At 45.4% G+C, this 23,063-nt stretch overlaps 1 protein-coding gene across 1 annotated transcript in view; it reads left to right on the top strand.

Moving 5' to 3' along the window:
* Positions 1 to 23,063, top strand: part of AGGF1 (angiogenic factor with G-patch and FHA domains 1) — a 139,953-nt gene that overhangs the window by 49,194 nt on the left and 67,696 nt on the right. The window contains exons 6-8 of the mRNA XM_082275665.1: positions 19,646 to 19,904; positions 22,505 to 22,616; positions 22,693 to 22,744. Of these exons, the coding sequence (XP_082131791.1) occupies positions 19,646 to 19,904; positions 22,505 to 22,616; positions 22,693 to 22,744 (423 nt within the window). The remainder of the gene's footprint in view (positions 1 to 19,645; positions 19,905 to 22,504; positions 22,617 to 22,692; positions 22,745 to 23,063) is intronic.

The raw sequence follows: 23,063 nt of genomic DNA, 5'->3' as shown, positions 1-23,063 counted from the left end.
TCGGGAATGCAAGTCCTCGAAGAGCCAAGGCTCTCATTGACAAAGCTGGATCAAGAGGGGGCTTGGGTAAATATTGGGGGGGGGGGGGGCGGACTGCTGCACGTAGAAGGTTTTTTACCTTCATGCATAGAATGCATAAACGTATAAAAACCTTGTGCCTTTACAACCACTTTAATAAAGTCGGCCCTAAACCACAAGCTGTCTAGCAACGCACATGTGTATTTCAAGTAGTTATACCAGGATGATGCCTGCAGCTGCCGCCATCATCCTGGTACAGTTGTTTTTTTTTTAGAACCGACGGTCGGCTGTCTTGTAAAAGCAATCCTAAAAGCTAACTAGCCACTGGATTGCTTTGCACAAACAAATGGTTACTGCCCACACCTGTAACTGGTCTCTGCAGCAAGGAGCATTGGAAGGGCAACGCATATAACAAGACAAAAAGTATTCCAAGCTCTCCTTACCGACCAGTCTGTGACCAACCGGATGGACCTGTCCAACAGTATGCGTTAAAAACAGGGATTTAGTTGCACACATTTGCAAATACATGCGTAAGCCAAAGAGCCCCGACAAGGCACCCCATTATCTGTGGTCCTAACTCTAAATTCTGTGAGTCTCCAACAATGGAAGCACATGCATTTAATGGACAGGTGTAGGACAGATATACCTGAAGGGAGCCCACCCCTTCTTAAAGGCACAGGGGCACACTGAACATCCAGCCTATAGCACTATGGCAGCAAAGGTGTCAGTGCGTTGCCTGGTCAATATAATCTATAGCACAAACAAATGGTTACTGCCCACACCTGTAACTGGTCTCTGCAGCAAGGAGCATTGGAAGGGCCACACATATAACAAGACAAAAAGTATTCCAAGCTCTCCTTACAGACCAGTCTGCGACCAACCGAAACCTTCAGGTTTTTCCCGTCCAATCTTCGCCTATCTCCGGATCGGTTAAAAGATCTACGAGAGGGGGTGCAAGATCTGCTGTCGCAGGGCACGATTGTGCCAGTTCCCCCTCAGGAAAGGTTTCAGGGGTTTTATTTAAACCTGTTCACGATACCCAAGAAGGGCGGCAAAGTTCGTCCTATCCTGGATCTAAAAGCTCTGAACCACTTTGTGTGGGTACAGAAATTTCGAATGGAGTCCATTCGCGCGGTGGTGGTGTCCCTACTTCAGGGAGACCTGTTGGCCTCTATCGATCTCAAGGACGCATATCTACATATTCCTATTTACACTTTCTTTGCTTCGCTGGGGGAGAAGAGCATTTTCAGTTTGTGGCGTTACCCTTTGGTCTCGCCTCGGATGTTCACCAAAGTGTTGGCTCCGATTTTGGCACTTTTACCTCAGAGGGATTCTTTCCCACCAATTCCTCTCTCACCTCCCACACCTCCTGGGGATGGTGCATCTGGCTGTGAACCCATGCAGCTGGGGTTCACTCGCCTTTCCGACGCTGAGTGGGCCTTTAGGAGGAGGGAGGGCCGGTGCCTGTATTGCGGCCTTGGTGGGCATTTCCTAAAAACTTGTCCTACCCATCCGGGGAAACGCTCCCACCTAAGGTCCTTCAGCATATCTTAGGTGGAATTTCCTCGTCCCCAGTTTCCCGTAAAGATAAACCGTTAATCACAGTTGTCTTCTCCTGGGCAGCAGGCTCGGTGGTTACTCAGACATTGGTAGACTCCGGTGCTGGCGGTTACTTTATTGACAGTACGTTTGCTGCTGCAAATTCTGTACCCTTGCAGCCCTGTAATTCACCACTAATTATCAAGGCGATTGATGGCAGACCCCTGCAACCGGCACAGGTTACCCACGAGACTGTTCCGGTTGACATTATATTGTCCCCACACTACTCTGTTGTTTTGGGGTACCCTTGGCTTCAGAAATACAATCCGACCTTTGATTGGCAGTCGGTTGTGATCCTCTCTTGATCTCCACAGTGCGGCGCTGTTTTTATCCAGGGGCCTGTTAACCTCCTTGGCGGTATTTCCGAGTGTGGCTCGGGGTTAACTTTCAGTACCAAAAGCAGTAACCCCGAGCCACACTCTGGATTACCCCAGAATCTTACTCACCTTCCCTGCGATCCCCCGCCGTCCTCCCCGGTGTCCTTACACTCTCTCCCCGCTCTGTGCACGGCCGATTGCTGGCACTTGCTTTCCGGTTCCCTTCCCTGCGAGATTGTGACGCATGGGGGTGGAAACAACAGTAAATTCAGAAGTGTAAATACACTAAATGACATCATACAAAGCTGTGATCCTAATGGATTACACTGTATCATGCCATTTCAGCACAGGATTGCACCTGGTAACTTTTCCAGTGCCCTGCCTGTGCTTTTCCAGTGCTTTGTGCCTGGAATAATTTGAACGACCATGGCGTCCAAAAAGCGTTCTATTTGCGCAAAAGCGCTTTTAGACGAACTGGAAAACAGCGACAGCGAAACGGATTTACTTGGAGAACTGAGAGATAGCGATTCGTGGGAAAATTCGTCATCCGGTACGGAAAGTGACGACAGTGACGATTCTGATGTCTCTTTCTGGCACATAGCTTGTGGAATTTGGGAAGTATATCAAATGATTCTTCAGAATATCCAACTGAGCTATGTGCCAGAAAGAGACATCAGAATCGTCGCTGTCGTCACTTTCCGTACCTGATGACAAATTTTCCCACGAATCGCTATCGCTCAGTTATTCAAGTAACTCAGTTTCGCTGTCGCTGTTTTCCAGTTTGTCTAAAAGCGCTTTTGCCCAAAAAGAACGCTTTTTGGACGCCATGGTCATTCTCAATTTTCCAGGCACAAAGAACTGGAAAAGCACAGGCAGGGCACTTTAAAAGTCACCAGGTGCAATCCTGTGGTGAAATGGCATGACACAGTGTAATCCATTAGGATCACAACTTTATATCATGTAATTTAGTGTATTTACTTTTTTTAAATTGCCGCCGGTTTCACCCCCCTGCATTGCAACGCTCGCAGGGAAGGGAATCGGAAGACAGGTGCCGGCATCGGCTGGGAGGACAGCGGGGGATCGCAGGGGAAGGTGCGTTTTTAAATATAAAACAACAGATTTCCATGCAAAAGAATGTACCGCTTTTAGCACAGAAATTTGGACAGAATCAGACCGCCAGGGAGGTTAAGGTAACTTTGTACCTCCTTGGATTCAGTGTTGCCTACTGAATATCATGAGTATCAAGATGTATTTGGCAAGGTGTGTGCTGGTACTCTTCCTCCTCCTCGTCCGTACGATTGTGCCATCGACTTGCAATCTGGTGTTCTTCCCCCTCGTGGCAGGGTTTTTCCACTCTCGGTTGCAGAAAAAAAGGCTATGGAGGAGTACGTTGCAGATGCGCTTGCCCGGGGGCACATTCGCAAGTCCACTTCTCCAGCGGGTGCCAGTTTTTTCTTCCTAAAGAAGGGGGGGGGGGGTGAGTTGAGACCTTGCATTGTTTATAGGGGCCTCAATCGCATCACGGTCAAGAATGCATACCCGATTCCGTTTAATACTGACTTATTCGACCGCCTCAAGGAAGCAATGGTCTTTCGTGATATGTTGCAGCAATGCTTGGTAGTCTATTTGGGCAACATCTTGATTTGCTTGGACTCCATTGAATCACTTTACCTGGATGTCAGACGAGTGCTGCAACGGTTGCGTGAGAATGAGCTTTTCTGTAAGCTTGAGAAATGTGAATTCCACCTGTCTCAGGTTGCCTTCTTGGGCTACATCATTTCTGCTGAAGGGTTCTCCATGGACCCTCAGAAGGTTTCCACTGTTCTACAATTGCCTTTCCCTAGTGGTCTCCGTTCCATTCAGCATTTTCTTTGGGTTTGCCAACTACTATCAGAAATGTATCAGTAACTTTTACCTCTTTGGCAAAACCTATCTCAGATCTGACTAAGAAGGGCAGCGACCCCTGCAATTGGACGCCTGCTGTCTTCCAAGCTTTCGAGGCCCTCAACTGTGCTTTCGCTTTGGCTCCCATTCTGTCTTATCCCAATCCTAGTTTGTCCTTTGTCCTAGAAGTGGATGCGTCTGAGACGGGAGAAGACGCCCTCCTGTCTCAGCGTCGGACACCTGATGGACCCTTACTTCCTTGTGGGATTCTACTTCAAGAAGCTGTCTCCAGCTGAATTCAATTACGAGATTGGAAGCCGAGAGCTCTTTGCCATTACCCTGGCTCTCAAGGAGTGGAGACACTTGCTTGAAGGTTCTGTGGTTCCAGTTCTCATACATCAGATTCTTATGATCGGTATCTCGGAGGCCAAGAGGCTCACACCCTGTCAGGCCAGATGGGTCTTTTTCTTGTCCCGTTTTATCTATGTGGCCAGCTATTTGCCCAGCTCCAAGATTGTTAACCACTTCCATACAGAGCAGTTAGACACCCTTCCTGCCCAGACCAATTTTCAGCTTTCAGCACTCTCACACTTTGAATGACAATTGCTCAGTCATGCTACACTGTAACTAAACAAAATTTTTATCATTTTTTTCACACAAATAGAGCTTTCTTTTGGTGGTATTTGATCACAACTGGGGGGTTTTTTTTTCGTGATATATGCAAAAAAAGAGCTAAAATTTTGAAAAAAAAAACACTTTTTTTTTAGTTTATTATAAAATTTTGCAAAAAATTAATTTTTCTTCATACATTTGGGCCAAAATGTATACTGCTACGTCTCTGGTAAAATTAACCCAAATTAGTGTATATTATTTAGTCTGTGTGAATGTTATTGAGTCTAGAAGCTATGGTACCAATTACTGAAAATTGATCACACCAGATGTACTGACGGCCTATCTCCTTTCTTGAGGCCCTGAAATGTCAGGACAGTACAAATACCGCCCAAATAACCCCTTTTTGTAAAGTAGACAGTCCAAGGTATTTAGTAAGAGGCATGGTGGGTTTTTTGAAGTTGTAATTTTTTCCCACAATTCTTGGGAAAATGAAGAAAAAAAATGTTTTTTCTTTTTTTTCCCACAAAGTTGTCAATTTATAAGCTATTTCTAACACATGGCATGTACACAGCAAAAATTACACCCAAAAATACATTCTGCTACTCCTTCCGAGTATGGCGATACCACATGTGTGAGACTTTTACACAGCCTGGCCACAAAAAGAGACTCCACGTCCAAGAAGCACCTTCAGGCGTTCTAGGAGCATAAATACACATAAAACTTTCTTACTACCTATCACACTTTTCAAGGCCCTAGAGCACCAATACAATGGAAAAGTCCACAAAATGACCCCATTTTGGAAAGCAAACACTCCATCGTATATTCTATGAGGCATTATGGGTCGTTTGAACACATCATTTTTTTCCACAGGTTTTTGGAAAATGTGGGAAAAAAATGAAAACTTCTTTTTTTTTTTTTTTACACAAAGTTGTCAATTTATAGGATATTCCTAACACACAGCATGTACACAGCAAAAATGACACCCCAAAATACATTCTGCCACTCCTCCTGAGTATGGCAATACCACATGTGTGAGACTTTTTCACAGTCTAGCCATATAGAGGGGCCCAACATCCAAGGCGCACCATCATGCATCCTAGCCACTTGCCTAGGCCTATTTTTGACATTTGGTGTTTACAAGCTGAAATCGGTTGTTTTGCTAGAAAACTGCTTAGAACCCCCAAACATTATATATTTTTTTTTTAGCAGAGACCCTAGAGAATAAAATGGAGATTATTGCAATATTTTTTATCACACCGTATTTGCGCAGCGGTCTTCCAAACGCAATTTTTTTGGAAAAAATTCACTTTTTTTAATTAAAAAATAAGAAACCAGTAAAGTTAGCCCAATTTTTTTCCATAATGTGAAAGAATGTTACGCCGAGTAAATAGATACCCAACATGTCATGTTTCAAAATTGCGCACGCTCACGGAATGGCGACAAACTTTGGTACTTAAAAATCCCCATAGGCGACAATTTAAAAATTTCTACAGGTTGCCATCTTTGAGTTACAGAGGAGGTCTAGGGCTCAAATTATTCCCCTTGCTCTAACGATCGCGGCGATACCTCACATGTGTGGTTTTGAACACCGTTTACATATGTGGGCGGGGTTTCTGTATGCGTTCGCTTCTGCGCGCGAGCTCACGGGGACAGGGCGCTTTAATTTTTTTTTTTTTTTTTTTTTACTATTTATTTTATTTATTATTTTTTATTTTTACACCGTTTATAAAAAAAAAAAAAAAAAATTGATCATTTTTATTTCTATTAAAAGGAATGTAAACATTCCTCGTAATAGAAATAGGCACGACAGGACCTCTTTTTTGTGAGATCTGGGGTCAAAAAGTCCTCAGATCTCACAAGTACACTAAAAGATAGAAAAAAAAAAAATTATTATATAAAATGAAAAAAAAAAAAAAAAAAAAAGGACCTTTAAACCGGTTGCTAGGCAACAACATTTTCCGTAGCTCCGGTCCTCCAAGACCATAGAGTCAAGTGAGGGCAAGCTTGCCCTCACTCGACATCCTGTCTGTGAGGATCTGGGACCGGATCGTTTTCCCCGCTGCCGGCGGGTCCGGTAAGCGGGGAAAAGGACCGGAACGTGGCGGGAGGGGGGGGGCGCCTCTTCCGCCATCCCGGAAGGGTGATCCCACGGCGAATCCGCCGCTGGGACCACCCTTATCGGAAAGCCAACCGTCCACCGTTTAAAAAAATACCAGGGTTATGGCAGCTATCTGCTGCCATAACACCGGTATTTAGGTTTAAACGGAGGACGTATATAAACCTTTTTGGACTTGGACATGGTGGCTATATGAAGGGTGATAGGTACTCGGGTACTTTGTTGGGCAGGTGACAGGTACTCTGGTACTGATGAGCAAGTGGCAGGTACTCGAGTACTCCGATAGGCAGGTGACAGGTACTCGGATACTCTTATGGGCAGGTGACAGGCAGGTGATAAGTACTGATGAGTAGTACTGATACTGATAGGTGATACTGTACTGATGGGTACTGATGATCAGTACTGATACGTGATAGGTACTGATAAGTACTGATGAGTAGTGATGGGTACTGATGAGCAGGCGGCAAGTACTCGGGTACTTCAGGCGTCAGGTACTCTGATGAGCAGGTGGAAGGTACTCTGACGGGTACTCCGTTGACAGGTACTCAGAGTACCCGAGTACCTGTCATCAGAGTACCCGAGTACCCGTCATCAGAGTACCCGAGTACCCGTCATCAGAGTACCCGACTACCCGTCATCAGAGTACCCGAGTACCCGTCATCAGAGTACCCGATGGGCTGGTGACAGGTACTCGGGTACTTTGATGGGCTAGTGACAGGTGCTCTTTATTGGGGGGGGGGGGGGGCAATCAGTGTGTTTGGGGTGCACTATGATTGGTAACTAGCTGTTACCACACTCTCTTCCTCACACAGGATCAGTGTGTGAGGAGGAGAACACGGTGACAGCTAGTTACCGTGTTCTCTGTTGACATTTGTGACCGGCTGTGATTGGACACAGCGGTCACGTGGTAAAGAGCCAATTTCATTGGCTCTTTACCTAGATCGGGGATCGACTCTGTCCGAGGGACGAGCCTTGTCCCCGATCGCTGCTCTGCGCGCATTGCAGAGAGAACGAGCGGCTCGTGCTGGAGCCGCTCATGTGATCGGCTGTGATTGACACAGCCGATCACGTGGTAAACAGCCAATTTCTATTGGCTGTTTACCTTGATCAGGGATGGGCTATGTCCGAGGGACGAGCCTCACCCCTGATCACCGCGCTGCGCGCCCCCGGGGGCGCGCAGTAGAGGGGAGATCCGGGCGACGTCATATGACGGCGGCCCGGATCCTCACAACCACTTTGCCGACGTCATTTTACATGACGCGGTATGGAAGTGGTTAAAGCTGATGCCTTGTCCCACCAGTATTATGAGTTGTCCATGTAGGACTCCGTGCCAACACCAGTCATACCTTCGGATCATATCCTGGCTACCATCCGCACCAACTTAACCTTTCCTCTTGGAGAACAGATCTTGGCTGCCCAACCTGATGCTCCCACAGAGAGACCTTCTGGCAAATGTTTTGTACCTGAGGGGTTGCGCATCAGACTGTTGCGCACGTACCACAATTCCAAGACTGCCAGTCATCCTGGTAAGAACCATTTGACCTGGGTTATTTTCTGTCAGTTCTGGTGGCCATGTCTCCGCACTGATGTTGCTGCGTTTGTGGCTGCTTGTTCAGTCTGTGCCCAGAACAAATCTCCGCCGCACCTTCCCTTGGGTCTACTGCATCCCATTCCCAATGGGAAACTTCCCGCGTCTCAAGGTTACACAGTTATCCTCATGGTTGTCGACCGGTTCTCCAAAATGTGCCACTGTGTTCCGTTTAAGCCGCTGCCTTCCACTCAGGAGCTTGCCTCGGTGTTTACCAGGGAGGTTTTCCACTTACACGCGTTGCCTAAGGAGATTGTCTCGGACCGTGGGAGCAAGTTTGTCTCCAGGTTCTGGTGCGCCTTTTGCTCCGAGTTGGGTATTCGACTCTCCTTCTCCTCGGCCTACCATCTTCAGTCCAATGGTGCCACTGAGCGTTCCAACCAAGCTCTGGAGCAATTTCCCCGCTGCTATATCAATGACCATCAGGACAATTGGGTTGATCTGCTACCCTGGGCATAGTTTGCCAGGAACTCTGCCATCACCTCGTCTTCCTGAATGTCTCCATTCATGGCCAATAACTGGTTCCAACCCGTTTGTGTTGCCTGAGTCGTTCTCGTCACAGGACATCCCGGCTGTGGAGGATCATCTTCGTGCCCCCTGTTCCTCTTGGGTGCAGATTCAAGATTCTTTATGGGTCTCTGCACAGCGTCAGAAGCTCCAGGCAGACCAGAGACATTTATCTGCTCCTTCGTACCAGATCAGCGAGAGGTTGTGGTTGTCGACCCATAATCTCAACCTCAGGGTGCCCACTCCTAAACTGGCACCCCATTTTGTTGGGCTTTTCACATCCTCCGTAAGGTGGACCCGGTGGCCTATGCCCTTAAACTTCCTCCTGGCATGCATATCTCCAATGTCTTTCACGTGTCACTTTTGAAGCCACTGGTTTGCAATTGTTATACTTCTCTTCCTTGCCCTCGTCCCATTCCTATGGGCAATCAAGAGGAGTATGAGGTTAGCAGCATCTTTGATTCTCGTCTGTTCCAAGATCAGGTTCAATACCTGGTGCACTCGTAGGGTTATAGTCCTGAGGAGCGCTTCTGGGTTCCATCCACTGATGTTCATGCTCCCACCCTTCTCCGCGCTTTCCACGCTCGCTTTCCTCAGAAACCGTTTTTTGCTCCGCAGAAGAGGGGCCGTTGAGGGGAGGGTAATGTCAAGGTCTTACCTTGCCTTCCTGTTGGCAGCCATCTTGCACATGTGCAGACTGTTGTCTCTTATAGACTCTGTTTGCATCATCAGTTGCCTGCTGCCTGGGCGTCGCTCAGTGATGATGTTGCACATCCGACTATATATATATCACCTGATAGCTTGCAGTCCTTGCCTTTGTGTTTGTGCTCCAGTGTGCATTACTGCTAGCAGTCTTCTGTTCTCTGTGTTCCTCCATGCATGACCTGGCTTGGCTGATGACTTTCCTGGCTGATGGCCCTGCATCGGCAGACGATCCGGCATCGGCAGACTACCCGCTACTGGACTCGACCCCGGTTGTTCCTGATTTTGCTCCTCACACTTGCTGTGCATTTATTGTTTGTTGTTGCCTTAATTAACTGGTTTATTTTACTTGCATCTTCGTGTGGTCTGGTTTCCTGGCACCCTGACAAAGCCTTGGACATGAAATATGAACAGAGTATATCCTTCTATACTGTGTATTTGTCTCTATCCAAAGTGCTAAGTGCGATTTTCTCTCTGCTGCATCCTTCCTCTGTTATCTGTATGAGCCACTTCTGACAGATTTTCCCAGCACAAGAGATAAGGTGTAATGGGAGGGAGCTATGCTGCGTGGAGGGAGCTGTGCTGCGTGAAGGGGAGTATGTCCCTTCCTTGCAATCAGTTCTCCTCATTGAGCTCTGCAGAGTGTAAAGAAGTGATGTTCTTTTCTCCCACCACGAGTAATAGGGAAGAAAATGACTGTGTTGATGGGGGAATCCCTGATAGGACCTGATCCTCTGAGGGTGTATTGTTGTTTTTTTCAGGTGGGCTACAGTTGTTTTGGCTGAGCCCCTGTCTCCTGGTGGGCTAATGTTTAGCTTTGGGGATTTTTTGCTGTTTCCCACCCCTCCATGTTTAACACTGCTTTGGCAAAATCCATTTCTCTGATGTTCATTGACTGACACAGCACCCACCCCTCTGTGGAGTTATAATTCTCCTGACACTGCTTGTAACAAAACTGAGTGACTAAAGCAGGAAAAGGGAGTATACCCCCTGGGACTGCCCATGGGTGTAGCCAGAAGTTTTTTCTGCCTAGTGTTCTACTCATGTAAGGGGCAGCATAACCCAATGATCAAGAATGACAGGAGCTGTGTCCATCAATGAACATCAGAGAAATGGATTTTACAGTAAGTCAGAAATCCAATTTTTTCCTTCCACTTCACAATTACGTGCCACTTTCTGTTGGTCTGTCACATAAAATCCCAATAACATACATTTTATGTTTTTGGTTGTAACGTGACAAAATGGAGTAATGTTTCAAGCTTCTGTAAACACAGCAGATGCTTGGAAGCCGTTAGAAACTGACTAAAACTAGACTTCGGAATCTTTGTAGTTGCTGTATCTTTGACAATTATTTACTTTAGAGTACAAGCAGCTAAAGAGGTCAGTGAAGGCTTGTTTTAAAGCCTGTTTACTGCTTATTAAGACTGTTAATGCTTTAGACCCCATTCAGACTGGGGCGACACGACTTGGTGGGGTGACCTCAGCGCGACTTGCACAGACTACATATAATTGAAGTCAATGCAAGTCACCTCCAGGTCGCCCCAAAGTAGTACAGGACCCCTTTTCTAAGTCGGAGCAACTTGTGTCGCTCCTATTAGAACGGGTCCTGTACTATTCAATGGCGAGCGACCCACCGCCTGACAAGTCGCGCTAGTGTGAATGGACCCTTACTGTCCATAGTTTTGGCACAGGTGCAATTTAAAGTGGGGAAAAAAACACAAGCAAAGTAAATCTAATTAGGTGCAGGGTGTGTTGATAGAACTAAGCTGATACTAAACACAAACTAAATAATTTACATTAAGACAGAGACTAGATGCCCACGGGACTTTAAGGAGACACATAACAGACATTAAAATTACATACATTTATTACATGAAAAAATACATATAAAAATAGATCATGAAAGAATCTTAACAGTATAAATGATATTCATCAATGAAAAATGGAATATAGGTACATACAAAATATAACTTCATCTATTTCTGACATTCTAATACTATGTCATTATCAATCTGTGCCGCGTCTAACTCAGCGCGTTTCGCGAAATCAGTAGTTCGCTTCATCTGGAGAAACACAGATATGAGTAGTTGATACCATAATCAGAATCTTCTCATATAACCATTGAATATTTCCCTACGTCCATTCGACTGTTCCAATGGATAACATACCATAGTATGAAAGAAAAAAAGAAAAATCCTTCCTCCTCTTGGCAGTGCAACACTTCCCACCGGGAGTTGGGGAGAGAAGGGGAGTCAGACCATGTATAAACAGACAGTGCCTCCAGATGTATAAGCCAGAAAACGGAATCCTAGGACTGAAATTCCCTGGAATGTTAAGTAGTCTGGCAAGGATGACCTCACTGATAGAGATAATTTACATTCTCTCTTCTCTTTCTGTATGTGGATGATGCCACTGTAATTATTTTAATAAAAAAAAAAAAAAAAAAACAGAAGTACCTTTTTTCCTAAATGATATACAGCTGTCATGTGACCCAGATCTTTCCCAGCCTGTCTGCAAGGAAACCTAAGCAGATTCTAGTCCTCTGCTGCTTGTGACATGTTAAAAAAAAAAAAAAAAAAAAAAACAACCTTTGGGATACAGCATAAAAATAATGAATAGCATAAAACTGTTATAAATCGTCATACAAATAAATATATTTTTGACATTCAATTTTTATTATTTTGTGGTAATAAAATGGTGTGGGTGGATTTCTGCCAATCACAGGCTATATCCCGTCCCTCCAGCCTGTGTCTTAGAATAACAGGGAAGTGATGCCTCCATCAATCTACATGTATTATCCCGCCCTAATTGTGTTTAGCTGGTTAGTGGGCATGGAGGAGAGAGGAAGCCGGCTGTCATTTACCACTGTACAGCCGTGGCAAAAAAAATTGAGTGACACAAATATTAATTTTCACAAAGTCTGCTGCTTGTGTTTTTATTTCTTTTTGTCAGACGTTACTATGGTATACTAAAGTATAATTACAAGCATTTCATAAGCGTCAAAGACTTTTATTGACAATTACATTAAGTTTATGCAAAGAGTCAATATTTGCAGTTTTGAACCTTCTTTTTCTGCAATTCACCCTGGCATGCTGTCAATCAACTTCTGGGCCACATCACTGCTTGAAGTTTTTCAGAATTTTGGGGGGGTTTTTTCCACTTAGTTATCACTTTTGCTTTATGGCAAGGTGCTCCATCATGCTGGAAAAGGCATTGGTCGTCACCAAACTGTTCTTTGGTGGTTGGGAGAAGTTACTCTCGGAGGATGGTTTTTGTACCATTCTTTATTTATGGCTGTGTTCTTAGGCAAAATTGTAAGTTACATAGTTACATAGTTAGTGAGGCTGAAAAAAGACACAAGTCCATCCAGTTCAACCTATGATGTGTGTGTGTGTGTGTGTGTTTGCTTTTAACCGTACATTGTATACCCCTGTGTGTTGTGGTCTTTAAGGTGTCCATCCAATAGTTTTTTGAAACTATCAATGCTCCCCGCTGATACGACTGCTTGTGGAAGAGAATTCCACATCCTTACCGCTCTTACAGTGAAGAACCCCTTACGCACTTTAAGGTTAAACCGCCTTTCCTCAAGTTTTAGTGAGTGGCCACGTGTCTTATTGTATCTCCTTTCTCTGAATAGTTTGTTCCTTATGCTAGGGTCGCCAGTACAGTATTTGTACATTGATATCATATCCCCCCTCAATCGTCTCTTCTCCAGAGAGAATAGGTTCAGTACTTGTAGTCTTTCTTCATAGCTGATGTCCTCCATTCCCCTAATTATTTTTGTTGCCCTTCTCTGGACTTTCTCCAGTTCCAGCACATCCTTCCTGAGGACCGGTGCCCAGAACTGGACAGCATACTCCAGATGTGGCCGGACCAGAGTCTTGTAGAGTGGAAGAATAATCTCTTTATTTCTGGAGTGAATCCCCTTTTTTATACAACCCAGTATTCTGTTGGCTTTGCTTGCGGCGGCTTGGCATTGCATGCCACTGCCAAGCCTGTTGTCTACCAGTACCCCCAGGTCCCTTTCCATCCTAGACTCACCCAGAGGTTCCCCCCCTAGTGAGTAGCTTGCTTTCTGGTTTCTGGCCCCCAAGTGCATTACTTTACATTTTTCTACATTAAATCTCATCTGCCATGTAGTTGCCCACCCCGTTATTTTGTTCAGGTCTGCTTGCAAGATTTCCACATCCTGCATAGAAGATATTGGCATGCCTAATTTAGTATCATCTGCAAATACTGAGATTGTACTAGATATCCCCTCCTCTAGATATCCCCTCCTCCACTCCCTTGGCTGAGAAGCAACCCCACACATGAATGGCTCCAGGATGCTTTACTGTTTTTCTCATAACACAGGACTAATGGTAGCACTCACCTTTTTTTCTCTGGACATGTTTTTTTCCGGATGCCCAAACAATCGGAAAGGGGATTCATCAGAGAAAAGGACTTTACCCCAGTCCTCAGTGGTCCGATCCCTGTACCTTTTGCAGAATATCAGTCTGTCCCTAATGTTTTTCCTGGAAAGACGTAGCATTTTTGCTGCCTTTGACACCAGGCCATCCTCCAAAAGTCTTCGCCTCACTGTGCATGCAGATGCACTCCCACCTGCCTTCTGCCATTCCTGAACAAGCTCTGCAGTGGTGGTGCCACGATCCCGCAGCTGATTTAACTGTAGGAGACGGTCCTGGCGCTAGCTGGACTTTCTTGGGCACCCTGAAGCTTTCTTCACAAATGCAGTGGGAAGGTTTTTTATGGGATTAAGTTCATTATTAATTGCAATTCATCTGATTTACTCTTCATATAACATTCTGGAGTATATGCAAATTGCTATCAAAAAACCGTGGCAGCAGACTTTGTGAAAATAAATTAATATTTCTGTTTTGTTCATTGACAGACAGTTTCATATCTTCATTTGAAAGATGGGTTATGCTGCTCTTCCCTAGAAGTAGAATACTAGGCGGAAAATGGTTAACAAAGCTTAACTATGCCTATAGGGCAGTCCCAGGTGGTATACTCCCACTTCCTGCTTTAGTATCTCAGTTTTTTTCTACCTAGTCAGGAGTAAGGACCTAGCTCCTTGCTGGAATCTCTGGTCCTGGCATTTTTTTTCCTTTTTTAAAACAAAACTTTTTTCCTTTTTGTTTTCTTCTTTCTGTTCCTGTGAGAACTCCAATCAACTGCCGGACTGGGTGACTCACTGGATATCATAGATCCTTATGGTCGTCCCAGTCTGGCCAGCGAGCGCGTGCAGACCTCAGTTCCGCGCTAGGTTGGCCGTGACATGGTCCCACTGGAGGCATGGGCTTGCGAGTGGGGCATCTCGCAAGGACGCACACCACCTGGTCGCGGCCGAAGTCGCAGCATTCCTCTGGCCCGCAGCACCCCTCGTTCCCAGGTGGGGAGGTGACCTGCCTGGAGTGACCCCTGCCAAGTTCCAATGGTATGGTGAGTTTTGCCCCCCTCTCCCTCAGGAAGTGTGGGGTGAAAGCGGGGCCCTGCCAGGGTCGCTAGGTCTCCCAGGTACCCTTCCCACTTACCTTCCCTCCCCCCTCACTAGCGGGATTCCCCCTGCATGGGCTCTCCCTCCCCTACTCCCTTGTGGGTGTACTGGTCATTTTAACTTTTGTTAATGGACAATGTCACCTCGGTGAGGTGATCGATGTCCGTTAGGTGGGATGAAACAATCGAGTTGCTGTGCGTCCGGATGTCGGTCTTGGGGGTGTTGTGTACTGTGGGGGGTCCCTATCAGGCCCCCTGGCTGTGTATCTTGCTTCAGGCACTTTGCGCGCCCTCAGACGGCACTGCCATTTTGTTGTGGTTACATGTGCGGCCACTCGGCGGCCATTTTCCCGAAGACTGGTGGCCATGTTTTGGTGGATTCTATCTGCAGATGCTGAATGCGGATTCTGTAGATGCAGTGACCAGTTTCTTGTTGCCGCATAGAGCGGTGTTTAGCGGGTGACCTCTAGTGACAGCACGGCCAATCGTCTTCCTTTTGGATTGATGTGCTGCAGGCTGTTGGCGCTCATTCCCCTCTCTCCTGGCTTCTGCTGAGACACGTTTGGCGAGTCTTGGGGTGGTATCTCCCTGCCTGGATTTCTGTTGCAGTGTCTTGGGACCTGTAGTTCCACAGGAACCAGCGCTGCTGGGGTTATTTTCATAGCTTATTGTAAAACTTTATACTGTGTTCCCATTGCGGCACCAGGGTGTCACAGAGCCTGCTGAACATGTCTCACCACCAGACCCACTCTCGGGGGGGATCCTCGGGGGTCCCCCCTCTGCTATGGTGGCCATGACAGCAGTCTTATGCCCCATACACACGTGCAGATTATCTGCAGACTTACCTTTTCTATGTAGTGCAAGGGCCTGCCGGATTGCATACAAATTGAAAGTGTTTAGGTTTGACCTCATATTATATGGTTTTGGTAAGTCTGCAGACAAAAGTCTGCAGATAATCTGCACGTGTGTATGGGGCATTACAATCTTTAGTGTCTAAAGTAAACATGGTCTTACAGAAGAGACCTGGCAAAAAGCGCCCTCCGCCTTCTCCTGTTTCTGCTGCCTCCTTAGATTCTGAGGCTGATTTGGCAGCCGCAGACGCAATTTGAAAGATTGAGATTTGAAAGAGGGTCGGCACCCTCACAAAATGGCAGAGCTGGTGGACCACTTAATATAGGGGTTGCGATATATCTGCGATGCCTCACTGGATGCAGCCTCGTTAGGTCGGTGCGTCGGTGACAGTAATGACCTTGCGCCGCATGATCTGGTTGAAATGCTGGCCTGCGGACCAGGCCTCCAAAATGGTTCTGACGGATCTTCCCTTTATAGGAGACGTCTGTTTGGAGCCTTCATGGAAGAGATCATTAAGGGTCTCACGGGAGGCAAGAGCACTTTGCTCCCGCAGGTCACTAAGAACAGAGAGCCTCGCCGCAAACGCGGTCCTGTCTTTTTTTTTTTTTTTTGCTCACAAGTGGCCCTTTCATCCCACAGGGTCGCAGAACAAGGGTTTTAGCCCTCTCGTCCCTTCACAGGGGGTTCCAAGAGACCCTGGGGTGGTAAGTCCAAGGCGCGATCCTCTGGCATTGCGGATAAGCCCTCCTCCGCCTTAAGGGACGCCCTCAACCGTACTAGGGGTGGGGGGATGTCCCTTTTTTCTTTCTGGATCCATGGACCTCATTCATCCAAGACAAATGGGTACTCGAGTTGATTCGGTCCAGTTACAAGATCGAGTTTCGATCCTTGCCCGCTGCAAGGTTCTTACCTTCCAATTTGCATCTGTCCGCGGATCGGCTGCAGGGCCTTCTAGGAGCGGTACAGGATTTGTTGTCACAAGGTTTTATTGTCCCAGTTCCAGCGTCGGAACGTTTTCAGGGGTTTTATTTAAACCTCTTTTTACGGTCCCCAGGAAGGAGGGGAAGGTTCATCCCATCCTGGGTCTCGGGGCCCTGAACCACTTTGTGCGGGTTCAGAATAGAATCCATTTTCACAGTTATGGCTTCCCTTTATCAAGGGGACTTTCTAGCCTCCATTGATTGTAAGGACGCTTGCCTTCATATCCCGATCTACATCGGGCATCAACGTTTTCTTCGTTTTGCCATAGGCAAGGAGCACTATCAATTCGTGGCCTTACCCTTTGGTCTCGCCTCAGCCCCTTGGGTGCTCACAAAGGCGTTGGCCCTGGTGTTAGCCTTGCTCAGACAGCGGGGGATTTTGGTACTGGGGTACCTGGACGATCTTCTTCTGCGGGAGGGATCGTCCTCTGTCCTAAAGGAGAATTTACACATTGATGAGAACTCTGCAGGAGTTCGGCCTGACTCTGAATTTTCTAAAGTCAGCCTTGACCCTGTCCACCAAGTTGGACTTCCTGCAGCTAAATCTGGATTCAGCGTCAGCCCTGGGTGTTTCTCCCAGAATAAAAACTTGAAATTGCAGCTGTCCCAGTGGACGGATCGTCTGCCGAGGTGTCCGGTAAGGATTAAATCGGACAACACCACAGCTGTGGCATATATCAATCACCAAGGGGGCACCAGAAGTGCCCTAGCGGCCAAAGAAGTGGCCGGTATTCTAAGGTGGGCAGAACGCCTCGTTCCATCGCTATCTGCTGTGCACATTCCAGGGGTGGAAAATTGGCAGACGAACTACCTCAGTCATCAGGCACTGTGTCCGGGTGAACGGTCCCTTTACCCGGAAGTTTTTCATCAACTGTGTCTTCTGTTGGGGACCCCTGATGTGGACCTTTGGGCCTCTCAGCTCAACCGGAAGGTCCCGTGATTTGTTGCGAGGTCTTGGGCCTTGGGGCCTGTATTGACCAATTTTATGCTTTTCCTCCAATACAACTTCTGCCGAGACTTCTGCCCAGAATCGAGGCAGAAGGGATTCCAGTGATTCTGGTGGCCCCCAGACTGGACTGGGTCGGTCCTGGTACGCGGTCTGGTAAGACTGGTAGTCGATGCCCCTTGGCGACTTCCTCTCAGAGGATCTTCTGTCTCAAGGACCGATCTTTCATCCTGCTTTACAGTCGCTGGCTTTAACGCCCTGGTTATTGAAAGGCAGGTACTGAAGCATAGGGGGTTGTCTGATTCGGCGATTCCTACTCTGTTGAAAGCTAGGAAATCTACTTCTCGGAAGATTTACCATTGAGTGTGTAAATTGTATATTACTTGGTGTGAGTCTTGGGGGGGTTGTCCCTCTCTCCTTTTAAGTATCACCTCTGCTGGAGTTTCTCCAACAAGGTGTAGATCAGCGTTAGGCTTTGGGCACCATTAAGGGCCAGATTTCAGCTTTGGTAATTTTCTTTCAAAGGCCATTGGCAACTAGTTTCTTGGTTCACACCTTCGTGCAGGGGTTTCGCCATTTTGCCCCTCTGGTGAGATCACTAGTGCCTTTTTGGGATCTTAACCTGCTATTGTCGGTTCTTCAAAGACCGCTCTTTGAGAATATTCGTGAAATTCCTCTACTTACATTGTCACAGAAAGGGGTTTTCTTGGTGGCTGTCGCTTCTGGCCGCGTTGCCCTGTAGGTCGCCCCAACTGGTGGTTCACAGAAACAAAGTGGTGCTTCACCCCTGTCAGTTGTTCTTTCCTAAGGTCGTTTTCGGGTTCCACTTGAATGAGGACATTGTGTAGAGTTTCCTAAGCCAAAGCACCCAAAAGAGGTTGCTTTGCATTCCTTGGATGTGGTCCAGGCCATCAAGGTGATGGTGACTGAGCCTATTCGGAAATCGGATTCCTTGTTCATTCTTACGGATGGTCCTCGTAAGGGGCAGGCTGCGTTTGCTGCAACCAATTCTAGATGGATCAGCCAAAGGTAGTGAAGGCCTATTCAATTAAGGGTCAGGTTCCTCCTTTTTCTTTTTAAAAGCGAATTCCACAAGGGCGCTTAGTGCCTCCTGGGCCTTTCTATCATCAGGTATCAATGGTCCAAGTTTGCAAAGCGGCCATCTGGGCGTCTGTACACACGTTCACCAAGTTCTACAAGGTGGATATTTCTGCATCTGCAGATGCTGCCTTTGGCCGCAAGGCTTTACAGACCGCTGTGGCAGAGACTTCTGCTTCTTGAGGGTTTTTTCTGGTAGGTGAGCTCCAGTTGTTCCTGGTTGAGCTCATGGTTTACCTAGTTGTGTAAGTTTTAGCCATGTTGGGAATTGTTTACTGCTGTGTTTGTTTCCCACCCCTCATGCTGATACTGCTTTGGAACGTCCCATCTGTCAAATGAAGATATTAAGTGTCCGTAAAATCCTTTTCTCTTGTGTTCATTGATGGTCACAGCATTTATTGCTTGGAATCCATCTGCCTTTTGCACAGGCACGTTGGAGGGTGTGCTTAGCCTAAAAAACGCCTCCTCCAGATGAAAGTAAAAAACACCCATGTAGACTCCTGGGGTGTATGACAAAATTTTGGGTTAGGGTAGAAGCCAGAAAGCATCTAAAGAAATGTAAAAATAAAATAATAAAAAAGTTTAAAACAAGAAAATCGAATATACCTTCCTATTTATTTATTACTTGTAGCAGCATAAGAATTAAAATTTAGTGACACGAAAGTTTATTATTTACTAAAGGGGGCTTCCATGATATTGTTTACCAAGTACTCGGTCTCTGTAGTGCTTACCGTCTCTTATTCCTAACCCAATCACACGCTGAGGCTAAAGTTACTCTGTACACTATGATTTAAAACATCTCTCTGTGAAATGATTGGAAGAGTGCTAGGGAAGCTCAACTTTCTTATAATAAGTTAGCTTTATATGATTGTTTCTTTTTCTATGCTTGGCATTATTTTTTTCCTGAGTGTTGCCCCAATTTTTCCCAAGGCTTCAAATGAGGTGAGAGAGTCCTTCTGTTGGTCAGAAAATGACAGAGTCTGTCCATATGAAAGGGAAGAGCCTGCTAGTGGAAACAAGAAGCTCAAGCTGAGCAGTCAGGTGGCAGAATCCAGTACCAGGGACAGCTCCTCTTCTGTAGATGACAGTGAACCAGAAGAGGGCGAGCTCTCTGACTCTGAGAAGACCTCCAGTGATGAAGAAATGTCCAGTGCAGAGAGTGCCTCTACTCACAACTCTGACACCGAAGGTGATCATGATAGCAGTGCTGACACTGTGACAGTTTTCTTAGCTAAGTGATAACTGTTTTTTCTATTGTATGTTCTCAACCAATTCCGACTAGAGAGAGCCTGTCCTTTCACTGTGGCTAGCAAATGTGAGCCCATTTCAATTTAAAAAGGTGCTGTTATTTCTTATGAATTTGAAGTTTTTGTACCTTTTCATTTTCTTGAATGTGTTTTTATTGAAGTTTACAATACAAAATTGGGAAATGTAAACCATCATGTGGAATCATTGAATACAATACCCAAGCTCTACTGCAGGTGATGCTATCCAAGGCTGAAAACCCTTGCTTGAGGCTGGGATGTGCAGTTCCTCAGTACTTTTAATATTGATGGATATAAGCTGGCAACTTGGTGGACTCAAATGTTGAGAATCTTTATTGGTTACACAAGTACATTCAGTAAAACTCGTTTCAGCCACTGTGCACTTATTCCTATAAAAAGGTGTTAGCATTATTTTTACTGGATGTTCTTGTGTAACAAATAAAGATTTTCAACATTTGAGTTCACCGAGTTGCTGGCTTATATCTATAAATCATCACATGCACACATGTTTACTAAGCATTACATAGTTGAAAGGGCTGTAACTTGGAAGATGGAATCTGAAAAATTAATTGCCTAAATATACAGTTAAGTGCCAACATGTGTATATCTCTAAGTGTTCACCAAATAGACTCTTCATGAAGCAGTCAAGATATTGTGAGTTATCCAGGAAATGTTTTTAATGTATCAACCAATAAAAAAAGGTGAATAAAACACAGTCACTGCAGGCTATACATAAAGTCAGTGTAAAACAAACCATAGATAATGCAGTTTTCATTCCCGCAACCATGGGTTGCAGAAAAGAAAATCCCACATCGACACTGACTATGAATCCCTTCTGCAGCGCTAATGTGTTCTGCTGGTGGGGAGCCTTCCCCGCTTGTAGGACACAATGATTACTGCTCGCAGCTATAGGCTGTTTATACAGTAGTCGATCGATGGATCCGACTTCAGTACACCCAGCTTGCCCATAGATGGATCGAATCCTGACCGGTCTCTGTTGAACTAGGTTAGACTTGATCCGTCTACATTCGGCTTTAAAGTATGTCATGTTTCCTGAACTTTCCTAAAAAAAAATAGAGCTAAGAGAAGGCAAGAGTCCTTGAAAGGAAGGGAAGGCAAAGGAGGGAAGGAAGACAAGAAGTAGAAAGCAGGAAGTGAGCAGGGGACACTATCAAGGGGGGGGGATGCAGCTTTTCAACAGTATTGTTACCTTAGAAACATTTTGGGGGCAGCTCAGACTTGCTTTTACAACTGTTTTCAGTAGAATCAAACAGTCTCAAGATCCTTAAATTGCCCTTTTGGCTCCAATTTGAGACTAAATGGCTTCTGAATAGCATTAGTCCGTTTTGTTAATTTTATCTGTGGATGTTATGTAGGGCTTTTTAGTGCTGCCTTGTGTTTAAGGTTATTAGATACTGTAAAAAAAACTCCCAGATTCAGCCAAAAAAGCGGTATATTTTTCCATAGCCGTGTTGTAAAATGTAACAATATATTTTAGTATGTATTTTTGGACCTAATAGAATCTGGCCAAAGCATTCGGCAGCCTCAGCATTTGGAGTATGTGACAATTTCTTATTGGTGCTACAGATGATGTACTTTCTATAGGCACAGGATCATTTAGTGGTGGAAGTAGGGAGTGATGCAGGGGCTTATCTATTTTTTTTTTTTTCAAACCCAAATTAGCTTGAAATGGCACGCAGAGGGTAAAAAAGAACCACTTAGTAAAAGGATGTTTTAATTCTCCTTTAGACTTACCAAAGCTATATAAAGTGAGCATCTACGTAAACAATCTACTCAATTTAAAATCATTCATTCAGGCCTTTGTAGTGGTTGGTAGATCTAAAGGATACTGTAGCATAATGCTAGGTAGACACGGGCAGTTTTTTTCTTTTTCATTCAACCCAGAGGGCTGAGCGAAAAATGGAGAGGTCACCGCACTAATTTAGCAAAGTTATTACAGCGATCCCCGCTGAGCTATTGTGTCCTGATAGGGGGATATTGCAGCCCCCCGCTAGAATACACTGATCAGCACTCACAGCCACTGGCTGCAGGTATTAATCGGATGTTGGATTTCCAGCATGGTCGTTCAATAAAAGCCAATCGTTAGACCGGCTTCTGTCAGACATGCTGCTGTACACACTGGCCAAATGTCGTCCGGTTTCTGTTAAGACTGCAGCTTGTAAGAGGTGATTCAGCACACATGCTCTTTTTTTTTTCTTTTATTTCAAGATAAAAAGTGTGCTAACAGGCAAAACATATTTCATTACATTTAGCAACCAGTCCTATTTATATTTTATTTCCAAGTCTGCACTTAATCAATTATATTTCAAACCTGAGTGGTTGCAATGGACAGCGAGAAGTGTTATTTTTGGCACAGTTTTACATACATAAGGGTCCTGATGTTTTCACATGGAGAGGGTTGCCATTTCATTTTGGCAATGGCAAAGCCAGTATTTCTTTCATTCTAGTTTCTATTAACCTTTGAAACCTCCGAAGAGAACTGATATCCCCTGTTCTTGTGCAGACACAGAGCAGATCTGGCCTCCGTGCATTCGGGTAATAGTGGTGCGCTCACCGGTGCTTCAAAAAGGATCACTGTTCATAATTACAGCTGTAAAAAGTGCCACCATTGGGAGGTAGGTAGAGCTTGGGGGATGGAAGGGACAGTGTGTGTGATTAGGGTGAAATAAAATGTTTTATTTTGTTATTTAGAGAGAAGGACATGGGGCATACAATTCGCATCCCAGAAGTTGGTGTCAGTAAGGTGAGTATTGTTCTCATCACTACTGTCTAAATTGGAGTAAGTTGAATGGTTAATTCTCTCAATAAATATACTCTAACCCATTCTAGAAAGATGACCGTTACAGTCTGGTAACCAAGGGCAGCACCAGACACTCTCCTTGGTTTTTTTTTTATTATATATTTTTTCCAGACCAGACCCTTTATTTTGGATGTGCACAGTTGCAGCCATATCAAATACTACCACAATATGATTATCCTATAGATAGACTTATAGATATATAAATTCATGTGCTTTAGTTTCTGTAGTAAATAACTGATTTTTTTTTTTTTTTTATTTCCCA

Source organism: Pelophylax lessonae (genome assembly GCF_965119305.1).
Source record: "Pelophylax lessonae genome assembly, chromosome: 1".
In the NCBI taxonomy this organism is placed as follows: Eukaryota; Metazoa; Chordata; class Amphibia; order Anura; family Ranidae; genus Pelophylax; species Pelophylax lessonae.
Note: the sequence above shows the minus strand (reverse complement) of the source record. Positions and strands in the feature narration are given on the sequence as shown.